Source organism: Apteryx mantelli, chromosome Z (genome assembly GCF_036417845.1).
Source record: "Apteryx mantelli isolate bAptMan1 chromosome Z, bAptMan1.hap1, whole genome shotgun sequence".
Lineage (NCBI taxonomy): Eukaryota > Metazoa > Chordata > Aves > Apterygiformes > Apterygidae > Apteryx > Apteryx mantelli.
The window spans coordinates 29679104-29698999 of NC_090020.1; the positions used below are offsets into that span (position 1 = coordinate 29679104).

General features: G+C 40.2%; 1 protein-coding gene across 4 annotated transcripts in view; it reads left to right on the forward strand.

Annotated features, from left to right (window-relative positions):
• Nucleotides 1-572: 572 nt before the first annotated feature.
• LOC106489152 (transducin-like enhancer protein 4) overlaps nt 573-19896 on the forward strand; it is a 105378-nt gene continuing 86054 nt past the window's right edge. For 3 of the 4 annotated variants that reach the window (XM_067316536.1, XM_067316537.1, XM_067316539.1), the window contains exons 1-4: nt 593-654; nt 958-1055; nt 1992-2055; nt 3426-3470. In XM_067316536.1, coding sequence (XP_067172637.1) covers nt 610-654; nt 958-1055; nt 1992-2055; nt 3426-3470 — 252 coding nt within the window. In that variant the 5' untranslated portion in view covers nt 593-609. Of the gene's footprint in view, nt 655-957; nt 1056-1991; nt 2056-3425; nt 3471-19896 lie in introns of all 4 variants that reach the window. The other variant, XM_067316538.1, reaches the window with a different exon arrangement.

The following is a 19896-nucleotide window of genomic DNA, read 5'->3' on the forward strand; positions in this document are numbered from 1 at the left end:
GTTACTGCACTTAAACCTCTGAAGACGCAAATATCGCGCGGGGGGAAGAGACAGGCGCAAAACCGACAGCAAAACATTTTCAGCCCAGGAGGTGCTCTCTTCCTAGTAAAGAAAGGAGATTTTTGTTTCTTTTTTTTCCGCTCTCTTCTTTTTTTTTTCCCCCCTGAACGCGTGTAGGAGGGATAACAGCCGAGACCAATAAAAGTTTGCAGAAGGGGAAAAACTGCGAGAGGGAATCCTCCGGGTGAGCCGCGCGCCGGTGCCGGTGGAGGGGAGCTTCCTTCCTCCCTGCCTCCTCCGCCTCCTCCTCCTCCTCCTCCTCCTCCTCCTCCTCGTCCCGCTCCGCCGCCGCCCGGGGCTCGCAGCCCGCCCGCAGCGACCCGCCGGCGCGGCCCTGCCCGGCCCGCTGAGCGCCCCCGGGGGATGTGGCAGCGGCCCCCGCGAGCCGGGGTCGCTGCCGCCGCCGCGCCTCGCCGCCGCCGCCGCGGGGGGTGCCCCGCCAGCCCCGGGACGGTGGGGGCCGGGGCGCCCCTGCCCGCCGCCGTGCCGCTGCGGCCGCAGCCCATGAGCCCCGCTGCTCCGGCCGCCCGCGCCCGCTGACCGGCTTGGATGATTCGCGACCTGAGCAAGATGTACCCCCAGACCCGGCACCCGGTGAGTGCGGCGGGGGGACGGGGACGGCGGCACCGCCGGCTTGGAGCCATTTTCTCATTGTTGTCCCCGGCTCCGCGGCGGCCTTTGCCTCCTCCGGGTTCCCCTCGCCCCGCTCCGGCGCGGCGCGGGCTCGGCCCCCGGCAAAGGGCACGGCCGCTGGGGGCCGGGGCGACGCCTCCCCTCGGCGCGGCGCGGCGCCCGCGGAGCCTCGAGGGGTGGCGGGGGGGGAGGGCGGCTGGGGGGCGGCGGGCAGCAGCGGGCGAGCGGGGGGCGATTAATCGACCCGCTGTCGGTCGTTTCTAGGCGCCTCACCAGCCAGCGCAGCCCTTTAAATTCACCATTTCCGAGTCCTGCGACCGGATTAAGGAGGAGTTCCAGTTCTTGCAGGCGCAGTACCACAGGTAACGGCCCGTGTTTACTTTCCCCGGGCCGCGTGGCGGCTCCGCTCGTGGCGCCGCGCGGCGCCAACGGTCCCCCGCGGCCGTAACGGTCCCTGCGGGGCGGGCTGCCCCGCTGCCGCGCCGGGGGCCGCGGTCCGTCCTGGCAGGAGCGCCGCGGGGCGGGCGCTCGCACCAGGCGGTGGCAGCGCGTTGTCCGTGCTTTCCGCTTCCCCCCCCCCGGGCCGCAAGGCACTTTTGGGGTGGCCGGCCGGGGTCATGCCGCGCTTTTCTGTCGGCGCCCGGCCGCGGGACCCCACGGCCGAGCCCGGTGGCCCAGCCCGGTGGCCCCGCGGCGTCAAGCGGCTCTCGCAGGGCTTGGAGCGCGCCCCGCAAGCAAGCACAGCGGCCGGCCGAGGGGGTGGTGGTGTTGGCCGCGGCATCCCTTAAACCGCCTTGCAAGTCTGTCATCAAACGCAGCAGAAAAACAACAAAAAAACCCCCAACAACTTCTTGCTCCTTTAAGTGACGATACGCGTTTGATTCCTCTGTGGTTTGAATGAAAGCAAGAGGTGTTTCTAAAACTCATTTAAATAAAAGCTCAGAGAACTAAATTACGAATTTGTAAGTGGCTTCTGAAGCTTTAGAGTTATAAGTATGAACCATGGTGTTTGCGTTTTCTGTCAACCAGTGGGGGGTTTTTTGTCAGAGAAAAATATTCTCCTGTGTACTGCGTACAGCGCACTCAGGAGATGAGGATGTTGCACAATATCTCTTGAGAGAGGAAAAGGACAAACCCCACCCTTAACTCCCAAGCAGGAGCTAGATTGTAGGTTTTTATTTGTTTGTTGGAGAAATGCTTGGAAAGGGGAGCAAACGTGTGCTCAGAAGAATGTCAGTTTTGCATTATGAAGTATTCATGCTTTTTTCTTTTCTTTTTCCTTTTTTGGTCTTGAACAGTTTAAAGCTAGAATGTGAAAAACTTGCCAGTGAGAAGACAGAGATGCAGCGACATTATGTCATGGTAAGCAAGCTGCTTAACAAATTCAAAATGTCTATTAACTTGGTATACTGAAACTGAAATACATTTGAATTGCTGGAGGTGAACAGGAAGATTATAGCAGTGCTGTTGTTGTTGAGGTTGTTTCAGTAGCTTCTACTATAAATCCTTAGTTTCGGGGGCTTATAACTTGTTTGTAGCAATTAGTTTCTATGCGAAATCTGCTTTTTAATGTTCTGAGAAATTGGGGATATTTCTTCAAAAACCTAACATTACTTGGTTAGCCCTTTAAAGGCATGCACAACTTCTTAAGTATATTTAGGGATGATCTTGCTTTTGATGACTTCTCACAACTATCATATCCCCGTAAAGCAGTTCAGGATAATCCTTTTTCTATGAAGAAGTTGAATCAAAATCTTTATATGTATGTATATAAAACTGAAGCCTATTTCCTAGAACTATTTCTTCTGGGCTGCTGGCTCATTGTTTCACTAAATTCAGAATATCAGGGATTGGAGCTGTGAAAGGAATTTCCTTCATGGTTGTGGCCTGTCTGGTTAAATAATTTGCATATGAAGAAATCTCTAAATACATAATTGCATGATGGATCATGACGACTCCAGAGACGCTCTTGCTATCTGCTGTCTTGTGTGTCTATGAAGGATTAGCTGTTTTCCATATGTACGTGACAAATATCATTCTTATATTTACAAAAACAGTAAATAACCTTGAAAAAACTGTTTACCAAGAGCACAAAAAGATGTTGAGGCTCACATTTGTCTTTTTCTGGTATGTCTTGGAGATTGTTTGGTGCTCATGTTACACACTGAACTGAGTTCCCTCTGATACTGAGGCATACATAACAGGAGATGTTTAGAACAGAATAGCTGCTTTGGCTCTGCATTTCAATGCTCTTTCATTTTTTGTATCCCTGCAACTTAATTGTGTCTTTTTTGTGTTTTTAGTTCAAAATATTGAATAACTGGTCTGTTAGACATTGGTGATTTATATGTGTGTCTGGTTTCAAGCACTTCAGGCGTTTTTTGGCATCTTCAGTGTGTGCTATGGAATAAAATCTTGAGCCTTTTCTGTGAGTTTTCTCTGCTTCTAATCTTTAACTCTGGTTGTGATTATTTTTCATGATTTTTTCTGTTGTCTATCTTTTCTTGTTTTATGGCTGTTCTTTGTAAATTTGACAAGAAGCAATGTTGATATAGCAAAAAAGAAAAAAAAGATTGCTATGAAATGTCCTTTCAAATTCCAGGAGCTTTTCAAGGCTAGTAAATGTTTTGTAGGTCTTTATGTCTTTATACAGATGATGTTTGATTCAAAATGAATTTTGGAATGACTTTCATGATTTCAAGTTCTAATAGAGCCATTTTCTTCTTTCTTAGTATTACGAGATGTCCTATGGGCTGAATATAGAGATGCATAAACAGGTAGGCAAATATTTTGTTTTGTGTAAGAATGTTCTGTATAATTTCTCTCATGTTTTGTATAATTTCTCCCATCAGTCTTAAAACAGATGTGTATTCTGTGAGAGTTGATTTAATTGCATGCTTAAGTGCACTGGATATTTTTTGTGTTCCACAATGGCCTGAAACTTCCATCTTGTATATGATACATGGCTCTACCTAGGTTACTTTGTTGGCTCCCAGTTTTGTGTTACTGTGTTGACTTTCCACATGTGATCTCTGCAGTGGCCTTACTACAAAGAGAGTACCTGTGCAAGCAGGGAGGGGAACATGGGTTGTAACTTCGGATCTATCTAACCTCTAATGTTTGAGGTTTACCTTTTGGAACAATAGCTACATCATAAACGTATATGAAGTGTAAACGGTTGTGTATTTGTGTATAGAAAAAGACTGTTATCTTCAGTTAACTTGGACAGATTTAAGCTGGAACTGCAAAAGAAATTGATGCACAGATATGTTCCTATTTCCACAAGCTACTTGCTTGGACCTTTGTCCAAAAGTAGTGTCTTAGTTACTCAAGCTCTAAAGTGTAAATGAGTTCTCTATGAGGATGTTAGCCCGCTCAGTTTTGTGCCTTGAAGTCTAGCACTTAGGCCATGATTAGTAGGAGATTAGTTGGATGGAACATGGTAGTGTAAATCAGAATTTCTTATTCAGTAATATGTGTTTTTAATCTTCTCTAGAGGAGAATGAATTAAACATCTGACCTCTTTCCTAGTGAGGAAACTTTGTATATAGGGGAGCTTAATACTGACAGCTCATTTTAGCAAACGGTTGAGCAATTCAGCAGTGTTACTGGGTACTGTAAATTGCAGAAATAAAGAAATGGTTGAAAGGGAGAAGAAAGACCATCTTAAAATTGGTTTGTACGCATTTCTGTTCAAAGTAAGGGATTTGGAACTTCTCTGGGTTGTGGAAATAGGTTTTCTTTATCTTGTTGAGAGCAAACATGTAAGTCAAATGTTTTTTCATGTTATTTATTGTATTTTGTATCCCATTAGCATCCCAGTGCCACAGTACTGATTAGGACCATTTGTGCTAGATGGCATACAGTACGGAGATAGCAGAATTTTCCTGCCTCAAAGCATTTTGATCTGCAGCTCCAAACCTATGGAACTTTGTACATATACATTATTTTACAGACATACGTAGCCCTGTTGAGCTCAAACATACAATTCATGAATGTGGTACATACCCATAAAGACTCAACAAGTGTGTTTAACAAACAGTTGAGAGTAAAAGACTGTTCCTCTAGCTGATCAGATTCTAATTATATGGTTACTCTCTGGACCTGATTCAGGCCACTGGTAATAGTGGAAAGACTGTTCATTAACTCTCAGATGTTTTGGAGCTGTTCTCAAATGAATAGCTAGATTATTTCAGGTACTATTAAAAGAACCTAAAGTAGTAGATGCAAAAACAATTCATAAAGTCCAGAGTCCTTGCAGGCCACCTACACAGCAAATTATCATAGGCGTTTGAAGACAACCATCGCAATCAGACTTGTTTATATAGCTAGATACTCTGTTTTTACAGCAATTAGTTGTATGTAGACTTAAACTGACTCCACAAAATTCTGTATGTAGAACAAAGTCTGTATGAATGTCAGATATGCAGTTATATTTTTTTTTGAGGGGAAAACAAAAACAAAACCCTTTTAATTTTTAAATTCTAAATAGTTCAGATACTGTGTACAATTATGGTAGTGGAGACTTTAACAATATTCTGGAGAAATTAAATAATAATTACAAATAAATGTGGGGATTACAAAGGACTGAGTTTTAATTAAACACCATTTTCCATTACTGTTACTTGTAATGCAAGTATTTTACTCTCATGAAAAACACTTAAATATTTTTGTCAGATGTTGATGCAAATTAATTGCAAGTCAGGAACTTGTTTGCTGTCATTCTTAAATCTGATGTTAGTTTTATATCTTTCATGTTTTCCCTTCTGTTACCACAGCATTTTTTTTCCTTTCTCTTTTTGTTCATCAACTACAAAATATTTCCCATTTTACTTTAGGATCGCAGTGTTAAGGTCCTATTTTTGTATATGTAGTGTCGATTGTTTCATTTGATGTGTGAGAAGCTTTTTTAGCCTTCCACCTTAAATTCCCTTTTCTTCCTCCTCCTCCATCTTTGAATTGTGCCCAGCTGAAATTGAGTGATTCACTTTTTTTTTTTTTTTTAAGCTTGCTAAATTCAATCATATCAAAAATCCTGAGGGCAGTTTATCACATTATGAAATACAGACAGCTCTGCAAACCACCTACTTATTATATTTTCTTTCTTTTTTTTTCACTTTAGCACAGAGGCATATCTGTCTTTATTTGTTTTTCTGGGCAGACAGCCTTGGTTCCTCTTAGGTTGTTTTCCAGATGTACTCACTGGATGCCCTTGTAATGGAAAGCAGGCAATAATGCAGTGAAGTTGCCCTTCGGCATAATTGGGCCTAGTTCTCAAGATCAGGTTAGGCTTATTCACTTGTTAGATTTGCGTCTCAAAGGGTTCAAGAGCAGGAGTCCCTGGAGTCCTTGGAAGTACCCTAGTAATTGGTGGCCCTGATATTTGAAACCTTTGTGTATTTTTCTGTTAAAGCTTCTGTTCTTCTTGGCTGCTCCCAGCCACAGAGTATTTATTTTTAGAGAAATTTTTCACTGGAACAGAAAATGATGGCTGTGATGGAGTCATGACTCTGTGACTTAGCAAATTGATAAAAGGATAAACGCACAGAGCAGTGCTAGTGTGTGTGCATGTGTGTATTGGGGGGAGGAGGAGGAGGGAAGAAGAGCATTTCTTTTCCCAACCCTCATGTGATGCTCATCATCAGTCATCCTGTGTTGATTTTGATAGAAGACTATTAAAGTGAAACCTATGGGGAATCTGTCATTCTGAAAGGAAAGCTAATATAATTAGTACCAATTAAAGTACATTTAGTAAATTGGATTTAATCTTAATTAAGCCTGCATAATGTTGCCAATTTTTAACAATTATGTTTGAGAACATAATTAATTTAAATTTTGGTAACTGAGTAAATAACATTAGACTGGTAGAATTAGTCATTTGTATTTTTTTAAAGACGTGTGGGGTATGTTGTGACGTGGTGTTATAGTCTAAAATATTAACCTAATTTTTGATATTTTGTAGTAGGATCAATAAAGCTTCAAAACAGACACATTCCAAAGAAAAGCCAAAAAGTCAGGGATTGTGGGTTGCAGTATGAACAGATAGTTCCCTACAGTTTTAAATTTCAGTATTAGAATATATGTGAACATTTGAATGAGCCTGGAAATGCTCATTTTTTACTAAGCTGCTTTTTTTAACATTTGTTTTTAAGAGGCTCAGTGCATAGTTTATGAATGAATAGTGGATGTGCTGCTCTATGTTTCTAATACAGTGTTGCTACTTGCTGTTGTTGGTCATTCGGTTTAATTCCTGAAATTAGGCAGTTTTAATGTTATGGTAAATAGTTTATTTAAATTGCTGTAATCAAACATGCTTTCTGAAGGTTTTAATTCAGTATTGTAATTATCACTTAAAACAAGTGTCTGTATTTGGCTACAGACAACAGACATTTGTGAATGGGACTGATGGAGAACATAAACAGGATACAGCATTCACTTTTAATTTTGCTTACGTTTTTGGAGGTGGCAGACCATAAATTCGGATTCTTTTTGGTTACACCTCTGTCTTTGAACTAATTGTCAAAGAAAAAATGTAGGATTTTAGCATTTTTGAGAGAAAGTTCAGATCTTCAAGAAGCTGGATATTGAAAAATAAATGAAAAGACCTTTTTTAATCACAGTAGGAAAACCCCCTGTTTCAGTCCCATCCATGTAAATTTTATTACGAGTCTTGGGCAAGAACCATTTGAGTGCTGCTAAAATATTAATTGGATAGAAATGAAAGGGCTCTACTAGCTGATAGGATATCATAATCATAGCTGCACTAGTCGATGGTAAATGATGATAAATGGCATTAGGAACCTTTTAGCAAACTGTAATAACTACAAGGAGGGAAGCGGTATGGATTTGCGTTATATCTGATACCCTGTAGTACCAAGTGGATTGCCAATACTGCTTGTTTAGCATTTTCTAAGGGCAATAGGATATTGATTTCTGACTTACAAGGAATGGCTTTATTTTCACCATTGAAAAGTATTGCAGGTTGTTAAGAAGAAATTGACTTGAAGAGGCCTGACTGCTGCCCATCATGGAGCAAATAAAGCAAAACTGCCGAAGCATGGTGGAGCAGCGAGATGGGGCCCTCAGCAATTTGTTGCTATTAATTTACCATGCTCGACAGCAAATCAATCGGCATCTACTTCATCTGCTGGAGAAAATGCTGTCCAGGGCAGATAAAAGGCCCTGCGTGGTGCAGGGAATAGACTGGATTGGCCAAACGGAGGCTGCAGTTAATGTGTAAATAAGTGAAATCAAGGCCACTGTTGCCAAGAAAGCTGTTTTTAATTAGGTTGGGGCTTTATAGCGAGCCATTTAAGAAAGTAGTGTGGAGCTTGGAGAGTAAGGGGAGATTTACTGCTGACTGAGTTAATATATGGGTTTTATGACATCCCAGCCTTGAATCTGCTTGCTTCTTTTGCCTTACTAAATTATTTTGGTAAAAGGGTAAAGATGGGAATCAATTTGTTTAATTTAGGGACGAGTTTTGACCACTTTTCAACTTCATGGCCATAAAATCCATATATCACAGAGAACTGGTCTGTGTATGTGCTAAATATGTAACAGAAACGTACTTCTCTTTTTTTTATGGCAAGGAACTGTCCTCTGTGTGAATTGGTGTGTGAATGCGTATATGTGAATGCTTTTTCTTTCTTTCTTTTTTTTTTTTTTTTTTTGAGGCATTCTGTAGTTGAATGTATACTGTCTTCCATTTGAAGAATAGCTGGACACCCAGCTAAAATTATACTGGCTGAATTTGCTCTCCACTATAAAAAGTAGGAAAGATTTAACAGAGGTACAGGCAGTGGGTAGTCAGAACTAAACTGGGAAACTTAAAAATGAGAGAGATTAGAAGTGAAATTTTGAAGACTGCAGCTCATACAGGACTATTAAGGAGGGAGAGAAGAGCAAGTGGCTTTTCTATCAAAGTCACAAAATATAAAAAAACGGTTGTCAAATCAGTCTGACAACTGAGGCTTGTTTGTCACAGTTTCAGGTTACTTAGCCTCTGAAGCCAGCTGAATAGCTTAGAAGCTTAGGAAAAGTTGGAAAATGTATTATTCTGCAGTTAAACCAAAAGCCTTTTGCTTTGTAATAACTGCTAAGTTCTGAAGTGAGATTCTGTGCTCTTTTTTCATGGTATAGATGTTAGACAACCTTTCTGTGAAGAGAACTTGTTAATTACTAAGAAGTTTGCTGTTTCTACTTGTCTGTGAGATACTGTTGAAATAACCTTTTCCCCCCCCAACTGCAGAAGAACATATATTAGGACAAGAACTTTCATTTCATTCTGATTTTGCCATGCATAAGCAAAGGAAAATGTCATTTTTCCCCCACTTGTTTTGGCAATTCAGACAGATGCTTAAGACACAAGAAATAGCACAAAACATGCTGAGCAAACTTTTAAATTAAGACATATGCTCTGTTTTTAGTGGCAAAGAGCTATACTCTACAGTGCTTAAACATAAAAGCATTTTTCTCTTTATGAAAGATGCTAATTGCCATGATGCTGCCTTACTGACTATGTTAGTTTATGGTTGTGCTTGTAATTACAGAGCGAGCCGATGGCGACCCTATGGCGGGGGTTGCCCAATACTTTCCATTATGGAAAAAGTTACTGCAAACATTTCTTGGAAGAAACTGTCTCCTTTATTGTTTGCAATAAGGGACATAGTCCTGGCAGGAATCCCCAACCTCCTTGGATAAATGGTGGGGGAGAGGAAAGGAAGAAGGAGAGAAAGAGATAATCTGACCCAGGCCAGACTTTCCTTCACCCAGCACCTCAACACTAAGAGACCTCTGTTCTGCCTGGCACTGCCATTAGCTCATTCTGTCAGCTAATATGGCTGGAAATGTAACTCTAGCATAAGATTCGTGCTGAAGAATCAAAACTTACCATCTGCAATGGATCTAACAGAGGAAAAGAGGGAAGCTACATCACCATTAGATTAAACAACATTTGCACCATTTTATATAATAACACTTTCATTCCCTTTGGGGGCAGAAAAGAAGTGCCTAGGAAGTTCAATGCAGGAAAAACATTAGTTAGCAGATAGGTTTCAAAATGAGGTACTCAGATGCTAGCATGTCTGAGGTTTACGGTGATTTCTGTAAGCTTGGTCCTGCCCCATTGTGTATGTGTGTTATGGTGCAGTTTTTAGTTACACACTCACTGATCTCATTACCAGTTTTCCTAGAGGACTTCTCTCTGTGCACAGAATAGACATTAGGAAAGCAGAATTAAGGCTACAGAGATGGCTAAATCTGGCTTTAAAATGTTTGGCTGCTTGATTCTGCAACTGAAATAACTTTTAATATAAAGATTCAGACATGTGAAATAATTGAGATTGTAAGTTCCTCAAAGCAGGGATTCTGCTTTACTTTTTATGCTGTACGTAGTGAAGGATGCTCTCATTGGCCAATCACTGTGTATACCATGCCATTGGTTAATTTAAACAAGGAAGTAGATTTTGTGACTCAAATACTGAGGCTGTAAAATGCTGAGAATTCAGTGTTGTCAGTTTGGTCTTATTTTTATTTATCCATTTTAAATGAGAAGCTATGATGTGCTGTTTGTGGAGGTACCAGAGAATTAGTTATGTCACAAACATGGGCCAGTTTGTGAACAGAGTGATTATAATTGCTACAGAAGTCGCTTCTTTTGCTGTCTACAGATTGGGTACGTCTGTTGCCACTGACTTTCAGAAAACCAACTTAGCCACAAGACACAGAGGGAGCAGAACAAAGATGATAATGCGAAACACAGGAAGTATAAATGGATCCTTGTGTTAGCTAACTGATCACAATGTTCTTGAGTATGGATATGTTGGGCTTCAAGTAATTCTATTCTAGGAAAGAAACTGAATGTTTGAATGAAACAGTGGTCTTTATTTAAAATGTCAAAATATGAAGAATTTTTAAGAAAATCTATTTGTCTCTCTGTCTATCTATATATTTTTACAGGTTTTATTTTAGTTCAAGATGATTTTTGCAATTTCACTGTTAGCTTCAAGTACTTAAGTAAAATATTTCCATTGTTTGTCTTAGTGGTGACACAAGCTCTTATAGTTAAGTGCAGTGGGAAGCATTTTGGCACGTTATCAAGAGCAGGTGCCTATAACTTTTTTTTTATATATATATTTTAAATACATTTGAAATATGTCACAAATAGTAAGCAGAACTCTAAACAGTATTTTCTGGGTTGTGCACATAGGATTTAGACATATGGAATCATCTTTCTTAGCCCAGGACAGATATGTAATGTTTTGGTATTGAACACTGTGGTGTTATGGCTGAGATGTTTAAATGCACAGATGTCAGGCAAGTCAAAGTTATAGTCCCCACAGTAAACTTCAATTGGTCTCTTTATGATTATGTATTTGTATGGTATGCTGTATTGCCAATTCTAAGTGTTAAATCATGCCAGTTCCAGAAAACCATGAGACTGGCTTAAAATTAATCAAGAGATAAAAATAATAAATGTGGGGTTCTTTTTTATTTTCCTTTTAATTTTAAGTTGTCAAATTGCACTTGGCTCGTGCTTCTTAGTTTTTGCTCTAGCATTCTCCTGTAATCACTTGTCGCTAGTAAAGAGATTCACAATAAAATCAAGGGAGAAGGGTATGTGGTGTTAAAAATATGTGTATGGTTGGTACCTTTTATCATAATTTCTTGTTCTCTGAAAATGTGTGAGGCATACTCTACTGAGAAAAAATAATACCAAATTAAAAAAAGCATATATTCTTTCTGTAATTGCTTGTTAAGTTTTTGTGGATTTATATATGATATGATGGTACAGCCGTGCTGGTGGTGATTCATTCCTCTTTGTGTGATAGAAAGAGAGGGAACACAGGATGAAGTTTTGAGTGGAGGTCTTCTAACTTAGCCTCTTCCTTTTGGTCTGCTTAAATGGTTTCTCTGCAGGATCTTATGCTGCCAGAGGTTTCTGACGCTTGCTAGATGAGATTCAACTTCTTCAAAGGAGAAAAACCTTTCACTGTTATGTTTGGGATATGGAACATTGGCAATGAGAATGTGTGCTTTTCTTTTTTCTTGCATTTGCTCAAAAACCTCAGCAGAGCATCTCACAGTTGAGCAGAAGTCAAAAACTGTCCCATTCATGCTATAAAGAGTCTGTTGGGTCCTGCCACTAGATTTTGTTTGGTTTACATCATGTCGTGTGCTGTGTGCACATTGTGTATGTTCACTGAAAGCATTTCATTTATAAAAACGTTCCTTTCATCCATCTTAAATACAATAAATCTCTTCTCATTTATTTACTGACTACTTATGTGACTGGATTCTCTTAGTGTCTCTTGTCTCTTTCTTTGGCTGTTTGGATAATTTGAAAATATAAAAAGCCCCTACAGCCCCTGTCCTCACTTACCCAGTAAGAGCAATGTAAGTCCTAGGACTGAATAGCCAGTAATATACTAGCACCCCCTACAATTAGTATATGAGAGTTATGGTAAGTCTGTGGTTAATCCATCAGCTGGATTTCAGCTACATGCATAGCCAATGATACAGATTTATTGTTTCAGAAAAAGACCTTTGGCAGCAAAGGGACCCCTTTCTCCTTTCTTTTCAGAGTTTGAACACAAAATCAACAAATCAAAAGACAGCAAGGCCAACATATGCTTGCTGCAAATACTAAATAAAACATTTTGGTACGTGTAGGCAGTGACAGCAAAAGCTAGTGAAATTTCATACTGGTAAGTCATGGAGAGGCAGGGTTTTAAAAACAACAAGAACAACAACAACAAAGCTCTGGTGTAGGTCCATTATGTCTTCTAGACTGAGAGTTTTGTAGAAAGTGATTATGGGGTGGCTTTGAGCTTAGAATGACAGACATGGTGGGAGATGAGGACAGAGTAGGTGAGCTGGAGTCCACTAACCTGGCACAACAGTGTGTTCTTCAGGTCTTTTTTACAGAAGATGGAACTTGGATGATGGTGTACTGATTTCAGTGTTTGGAAAATCTGAGTTGCAGGATGTTCTTCTGGACAGCCATTTGATGGCTGAAGCCATATTTCACCATGTTAACATGACAGCATCATTTAAAATTAATCATAAGGCTTACTGGAATGAGTTTGTAGCCTTGAGTTGAGGGAGAAGAAGGTGTTTTGATCACTCATTTTCTTTCTTCATCTCTCTGCTTCATGGCAGTAGAGGTGAAACTTTTTTTCCTCATTCTTCACGAAACAGATAGCTAAGTGTGGACTTCTAGGTTTATCAATCTGGACATGCAGTTAACCTACCTATCTCAGTAACTTTTGTCTGGTGATCAAGGAATTACTCATGTTTAGCACTTGATTAAAATTTTAACTTCTAAAAATGGAGAGAAATTGAAGCAATCTGAACATGCTGTCACTGAGGAAAGTTTAATCTTTGACAGCCACTTTTTCCCATTTGTAACCTCTCCCAGGGACAAATAAGACATTTTCAGCAATGCTTCATGGCCAAAACACTTGTGGATTTCATTTTGAAAACAATGGAATTCTGTCTCCTATTAATACATGCAAGAGAGCCAAAATAACTGCAGTGCAGTTCAGCTAAGGGTTGTGGAAGGGGGTAAAGCTTGGACTCTTCCATGTTTGTCCACAAGTTTTCATGAAAGCCGCTTCACCAGGGGCTGTGCCACGTCAGGTTTCTGTAAATAGCCTGAGAGGTTTCTCTGGCTGGCTTCCTGTCTGACTTGGAGATTCTGGGTGGGATTTGAGGCGGATAAACGACTGTCCAGCTGCTTGACAGCCAAGAAGTCAATGGCAACATGAACTCCACAAGGTCTTTTAATTCCAGTAGTTAGGCCAAAAGGGACAGATACGTAGTGGTTTCAGCTTTTAGAGGTAGAGGTTCCACTGAATTTTTATGACAGCTGCAGGATGAGGAGATGTGAATTCAGTACTCATCCTTTGTGAAGTACTAAGGATCTGAAGAGAAAAATCAGTGTTGATATTTGTGCTATTTTGTGCTCTGGATACTTACAAATGTCTACCTTTTTGCTTTCCTGAATCTAGGGAAATGGTTATTTAATTTAAACCATATGACTGGAAAAATTAGCAGTTGTGATTAGTCTGACTCTGAATATGTTCCGCCACTCTTTTTGAAAGTCTCTTAACATTTCTTTGGTATTGATATTTACGTGACAGAAGTGATGTAAGATTTCATTTGTTAACGTCCATTATTAAATGAGAGACCCTAGAGAGTCACAAAATATTGAATGAATATATATTTGGTGTGGAGAGAAGAGCGCATGTTCCAAATCCATGTCAGCTTTTCTAACAGGGTCCAGCAGTGCTGGACATGACAGTAACTGTTATGAAATTTTATCTGTCCTTGTACGGCAGAGGTTACAGTAGATAACACTAAAGGTACTTGAATGCCTACTACTGCGTTAGTTGTATTTGGAGATAAATGTTGGAAAGGGGGGCCTGGTTCTGTGATAACATTTGGAGAGGGAAGGCAAAGAGATTAGGGCCTGCAGTGACCAAAAAAGCATGTGCTAGACTTTTGGTTTAAGGGCGGAGGCAAAGAACAAGGAGCAATTGGAGGAAACCGCTTAATTAGTTTTCTTCTCACGTCTCATATTTCCCTGCAGTACCATTCACTCTGTATGACAACCATCCAGCTTCACAGTAGCCCCTTTGAAAGATGGCAACGTGCTGATGTGTGAGAAAGTCAACTACAACACCACTACTGTCTGCTTGTTATAATTTTATAAAGCATGTGACTTGATACAAAACAGATACCTCTTCTTAAAATATCAGTCTATAGTGAATAGCACAAAAAGATTGGAAAGACTTTGTGCATAAAATACACTCCATATGCTTTTATTGGTGTATTAACAAAGAAGAAATTGTGTATTCTTATACCTGGTTTAACTGGTAGACTTTCTATCCTAATTGCAAAAACCTGTTGTGGTTTGAACAGGTTGCTTATTTACAATTTCTGTTAGTATTCCTTCATTTCTGGGAAGAAGCTGTCTGTTTCTTTTCTCAGTCTTCCGCAAAACAAATGAAAAATCCAAGCATATAAACTCTTGGTTTAATACTGTCAAGAATAGCATCCTTTTTCCTTTGCATCTCTCCATGTTTTTCTAGAGATGGCTGTAAGGGGAGACAGAGCTAATAGGATGTTTTTAAAGTGGACAATGTGAGGAGAAAGACATTTTCCATGCATCTCTAGAAAACATTTAACTGTCCCTCACAACTTTTTCTAGTTAATCTTTACCAACTGGTGACACCAAAATTTGTCTCCTGTTTCAGCTGGCACCATAAGGGAGATGTTAACATTCTGTGCCTGTGGCACCCTGGAAATTTCTGAGGAACAGTTTTGTTTCTGAAGCTTTTTCTAAAACCATGTTTGACTGAAGATAACAATTGTTCTTATTCTAAGCTTTGATCATGTAGATAGAGATGTAAAGAACACCAGCACCACAATATTGTACAAGAATAGAGTCCCCATGAGGATACATGTGGGTTGGGTTTTATCTGAGGTTGTGGGTTTCCGTTTTAAGACATGTTTTGAATGTGTATACAAGATGCTTTTCAAACTAGCAGTAGCAGCCTCATTATCTCCTACTTTCAAACCCTACCTCTGTTACATAAGAATTTCATTTGAAGATACAAATGCCCAGCTTCTTTGCATATGCAAACTTTTTTTTTTTTTTTTTCAAATATACCTTCAGTAGAATGGGCATAAATGCCTTATGGACATACAAAAAGATCATATTTTGTTCTTTATCTCATTGCAATTTGTGTAGCTCTGTTTTCTCTCTGGAACTCAGGTTTGTTTCTTCTACAGTGTTGATTTTAATAGGTCTTTTTGTGTGGGTGAGAAGAATCTTGGGATAATCTTAATTTACACATTTTCAAAGAAAAATACTGCTGTAAGTATGCACTGTATTAAGGGTCATGAGGTTTGTTTAAGCCTGTGACAAACCTGGAGAACTTGAAAGTCTGTAGACACAAGAAACACCTCTCAGTGTTAATGTGAAACAAAGCAGAAGGCTTCTAGGTAAGTGAGTTTCAGCCATCAGGATCTGATACTTGGGGAGATCCAGGTGCAAGTTTCTGTTCTGCCAAAGACTTCTGTGAGACCGTGGGCAATCTGCTTTGGAAGCTGTCCACAAAGAGATTGAAGCAACACTGTGGAAACCTTTGCACCACTTACCTTCGGGTCTGGCAGAATGAAGCTTACAATGCATGTGGAGAGTCAAGTGATTCAGGATGGAGCCAAAGAAATACAGCAAATACTGAAGGTAGCAAACAGGGAAATGTTGAGGTCAGAGGTGTGTCTTAAATCTAACACTGCTTGAGGGGTGAGCCACCTAACTCTATGCTGCCAGGAGATGCTGCCTTTGCTTGAGAGTTTCAGCCCAGAATCACTTTTTTGAAGACTGGCAGATAAACTTTCTTTCACAATTTGAACCTAGTGAATTTTCTTTTTTTCTAAAATCAAAACTGGAGTAGATAACCTATCTGCTATCAAGACCCATGTTTTCCTTCTCCCAGGAAAGTGATGTAATGACTGGGAATATCCAGCAGAAAGCTGTTCAGTTTGCATAGGATACTTTTACTGGCTTGTTAGAACCAAGAGAGATGCCTGGTCTGCCATGACTTTGGGAAGACTGTGGCCAGCTGAAATGAGTTGTGCGGAGTTCCAGTCCCACTCCCAAACCCATCTGTGTGTTTTAGCCTAGGGTTGTTTTTTCATGCACAGTGAATCTGAGTGGGACTGGAACAGGGACTTTTTTGCTGCAGTGGAAAAATTGGGACTATTTCCCTCCCAGAGTTCACAGTACTCTAGTAGCTAGGGCATTCTCCTAAGAGGTGGAAAGGAGAAGTAAAGCCAGAATTAAAGTCATGTATAGAAATACTCAGATTAAACTCTTTAACCACTGTTACATAAAAGTCTCTCTGTTCTCTGCTCTTTTTTTTTTTTTTTTTTTAATGTGACTGCTGTTGTGTTTTCTGGGGGAATAATTCTGGCAGGGATCCTCAGCCCCCTCAGGGAGATGGGTGGAGGAGCATTGTGTTGGATGGGGGTATTTGCCCAGCCTTAGTTGGATGCCAAAGTGCTTGGCTTTGTCAAGCCAAAGACACTTCTGAACACGTCTAGAAAGGGAGCTCAATACTTAATGGGGAGCTTCAGTGCTGGAGACAGAGACTCTTATGTGCTTTTGGTGACGTCAGCATTATGTGATACCCCAAGTGAGAAAACAAGGGGGAGAAGATTACAATGTCGGATTTTAATGACTAAATCCTTTTGGTACTCCAGCCTTTGTGTTTGGCATGCCATGTTTTTTAAGGTGCAAAAGTACATTTAAGTATCTACAGTGGTGTGGGTAGGTGCCTCCTGTGCTTAGACATTCTTGAAAATCTTCTTTAACATTTATCTGTTACTGACTTTCTGCATGAGTAAGGTGTGTAGTCTGCTTATGTGTCTTTAAAAATCCCATTACATGTCTTCTTGAGAATTTACCTCTGGCCTTCACTGCCTCAGTTCTCTGTCAGAGATATTATTACATGAGAGCCACTTAAAAGTGGCTGTGTTTATCTCTGTAGATTGTAAGATTGTAGATTGGGACAGGATGGTATTTCCTAAGACAGTTTTGTCCTGGTTTTGTCTCCCATGTTAATTCTGCTGTCTTCTCCATCCCAGCTGGCAATTAGCGTGCTTCAGGGATGTCTCTCATAGTGGTAAAGCAGTGAATGCTTTAATTTGTATTAAGATTTGTCCCTAGTAATCTGTCTTCTCAGCCTTTGTTTTCCATCTGGAAAATGGGATAATATTACTTTCTTACCTTAAGAGGATTTTTGGAAAAAAGAACTTTTCTTACCTTGTGATAGTGTGTCTCCAACTTCCTTCTGCATGCCCCTAACCTGGACTGGGAGGCAGGCATGCCCAAACTGTAAGAAATGCCAGAGATGGGGCTTGTTGCTATGAATACAGAGTGGCTGCAGCACAGTGGGATCTTGATTCTCTGGTAAAAACGATTATATTGTAAAGTTAAGGAAAAAACAGGTTTTGTTTAATGCTTCTGTACCTCCTGGTTTAAGCACAATTAGTCTGGAATAAGCTGTTGGTGTCGGTCTCAAGTACCTAGTTTCCCAGACCCTTTTTAACCTTATCTTAATTTCTACCTGCTCATTAGAATAAGAAGCTGTAACAGGCTCTTTATTTTTTTTGTTGCAGAGGTTGGAAGGGGATATTGACAATATGACTTGTGAAAAGATTAGGCAAACCTGCTTAGTATTAAACAGTGGGGATCACAGCTTTGGTTAAGTCTTCACTCCTGAGCATGTGAACACCCACATGTGTAAGAAACTGTAAATGTAGTTTTGAGGATAAACAGAAGTTGGATTTTTGGAAAAGAAATACTAGTCTGAGAGCTGTCTTCAGTATAACATTGGAGAAAGGAGACTGGTTTTCTTATTAATTGTTTGGCATGTAAATATTGTAACTGATCTTTTCAGAAATACTTGATGACATGTATATATACACACACACATCTTTTAATTAGATAGGTTGTGAAATGTGTTGGTTTGAAGTCAAATATTCTCTATTGAAGCACTGCTGTGCTTTTCTGCTTGGGTGAAGCAGTGGGATTTAGGAGGTAAAGTAGGTCAGTTCCTTGACCAGATCATCACTTTGCCTTTCTCAGTTACCCTTCCTGAGAAGGGTGCTAATTTCGGAGGCAGAACAGCCGTGAATTTAGTAAGACTCTAATATCTCTCAATTTATAGTCTAGCCTAGTCTGTAGAGGTGAAGAAAACCTAATTTACAACCAGATCAAATGAACTCTACTAAGGCTCTGCAATGCATATTAGGAGTAATTTTGTATAGATTTAGGCTGCCTTGGTTGAAAACGGCATCTGCTTTTAAAACTGTTTATAGGTAGAGAGTTAAGGTGCATGTTTGTGGTATTCAGGAGTGTGACCAAGGTATTCGCAGGCATTTCTAACCACCTTTGAGCAGAGCTGCTCAGGTCCTGCTAACTGAGCAGCCCAGGAGCCTGGAGTTGGCAGAGTTTCACTGTGCTGTGTATTTCTCCAGCTTCTTGGGCTGTTTTGCAGCTGTTTTAAGGCAACTTCAGTTATCTGTATGTGAGCTGAAGTTACACCTGTGATGGTAAAGTTGATGTGCTCTTTGTGGGTGTCTGTTAAAAAATGAACTTTTTCTCACATTTCTTTCCTTTGCCTTCACCTACACAATGTGGTATGTTACGGCAGTGAAAACTGAGTTTATTAATAAAGAAATCAGTCATTTTAAACTGGCTTGCCTTTATATTAAAGGTTAATCTTTTCCAGATTACTTTTTTATCTTCACTGAAGCTCGCACAAAGGAAATCCACTAGTCATCAAACCTACTCCCTCCCAGCCCCCCAGCGTTTTCTGTTGTCTTTGTGAATAACAGATAGTGATTATTCACAAACAGGTTTGCAAACAATCTGTAGGTAGTTCCGTGATTTTCAGGTTTCCATTTATATATTCTGGCAAATTTCTAATGCAAACAATAGCACAGCTAAGTCTCTAATTGTCTTGGGATCTACTGTTTATGAATAATTGTAATACTTTGTGCAAAACAGACACTCATAAACAAAAATAGATGCAGCCTTTGTGTATCTTTGTGGGTAAAAATATTAGGATTTGAATGAGTATTTTTCATATAAACACTTGCCTCAAACCTGTCTGCTTAAAAGGGTGGCAGGATTACAAACCTAGCTAACTAAATGTGAAATTAACAAGCCCAGAGACTGCATTTTGGTAAACCATAGAATTACTCCGTGGCAAAAAGCCACAGATCCATTTTAAAAACAACAACAACAACAACAGCAACATGGAAATGTGGTTTTGCTCTCTGTCACGCTGTCTGCTGTAACTGAAAAAACATACGTTGTTCTATGAGTTTTTTTCATTTGCAGTTTTGACCACAGCATTTAGTTTCTTTGTCAGATGACTACCAAGCCTGTACACTCACCACTAATTTACACCAGTTTTTATTCATTTATTATTTTAAATTCACTGTGCTATTGTGTATTGGTGATTTGGTTTACCAAATGATCTAATGCCTGGCTGCAAAGACAAGTCAGAAGCTTGCAACTAGCAGATCTTGGTGCTAGCCCGAGAGGTGAAAAGGTTATTATGTGGTTGATCGCAGTACAGCTTGATTGCAGGGTAGTGGAAGATGTGAAACAGAGTGCCT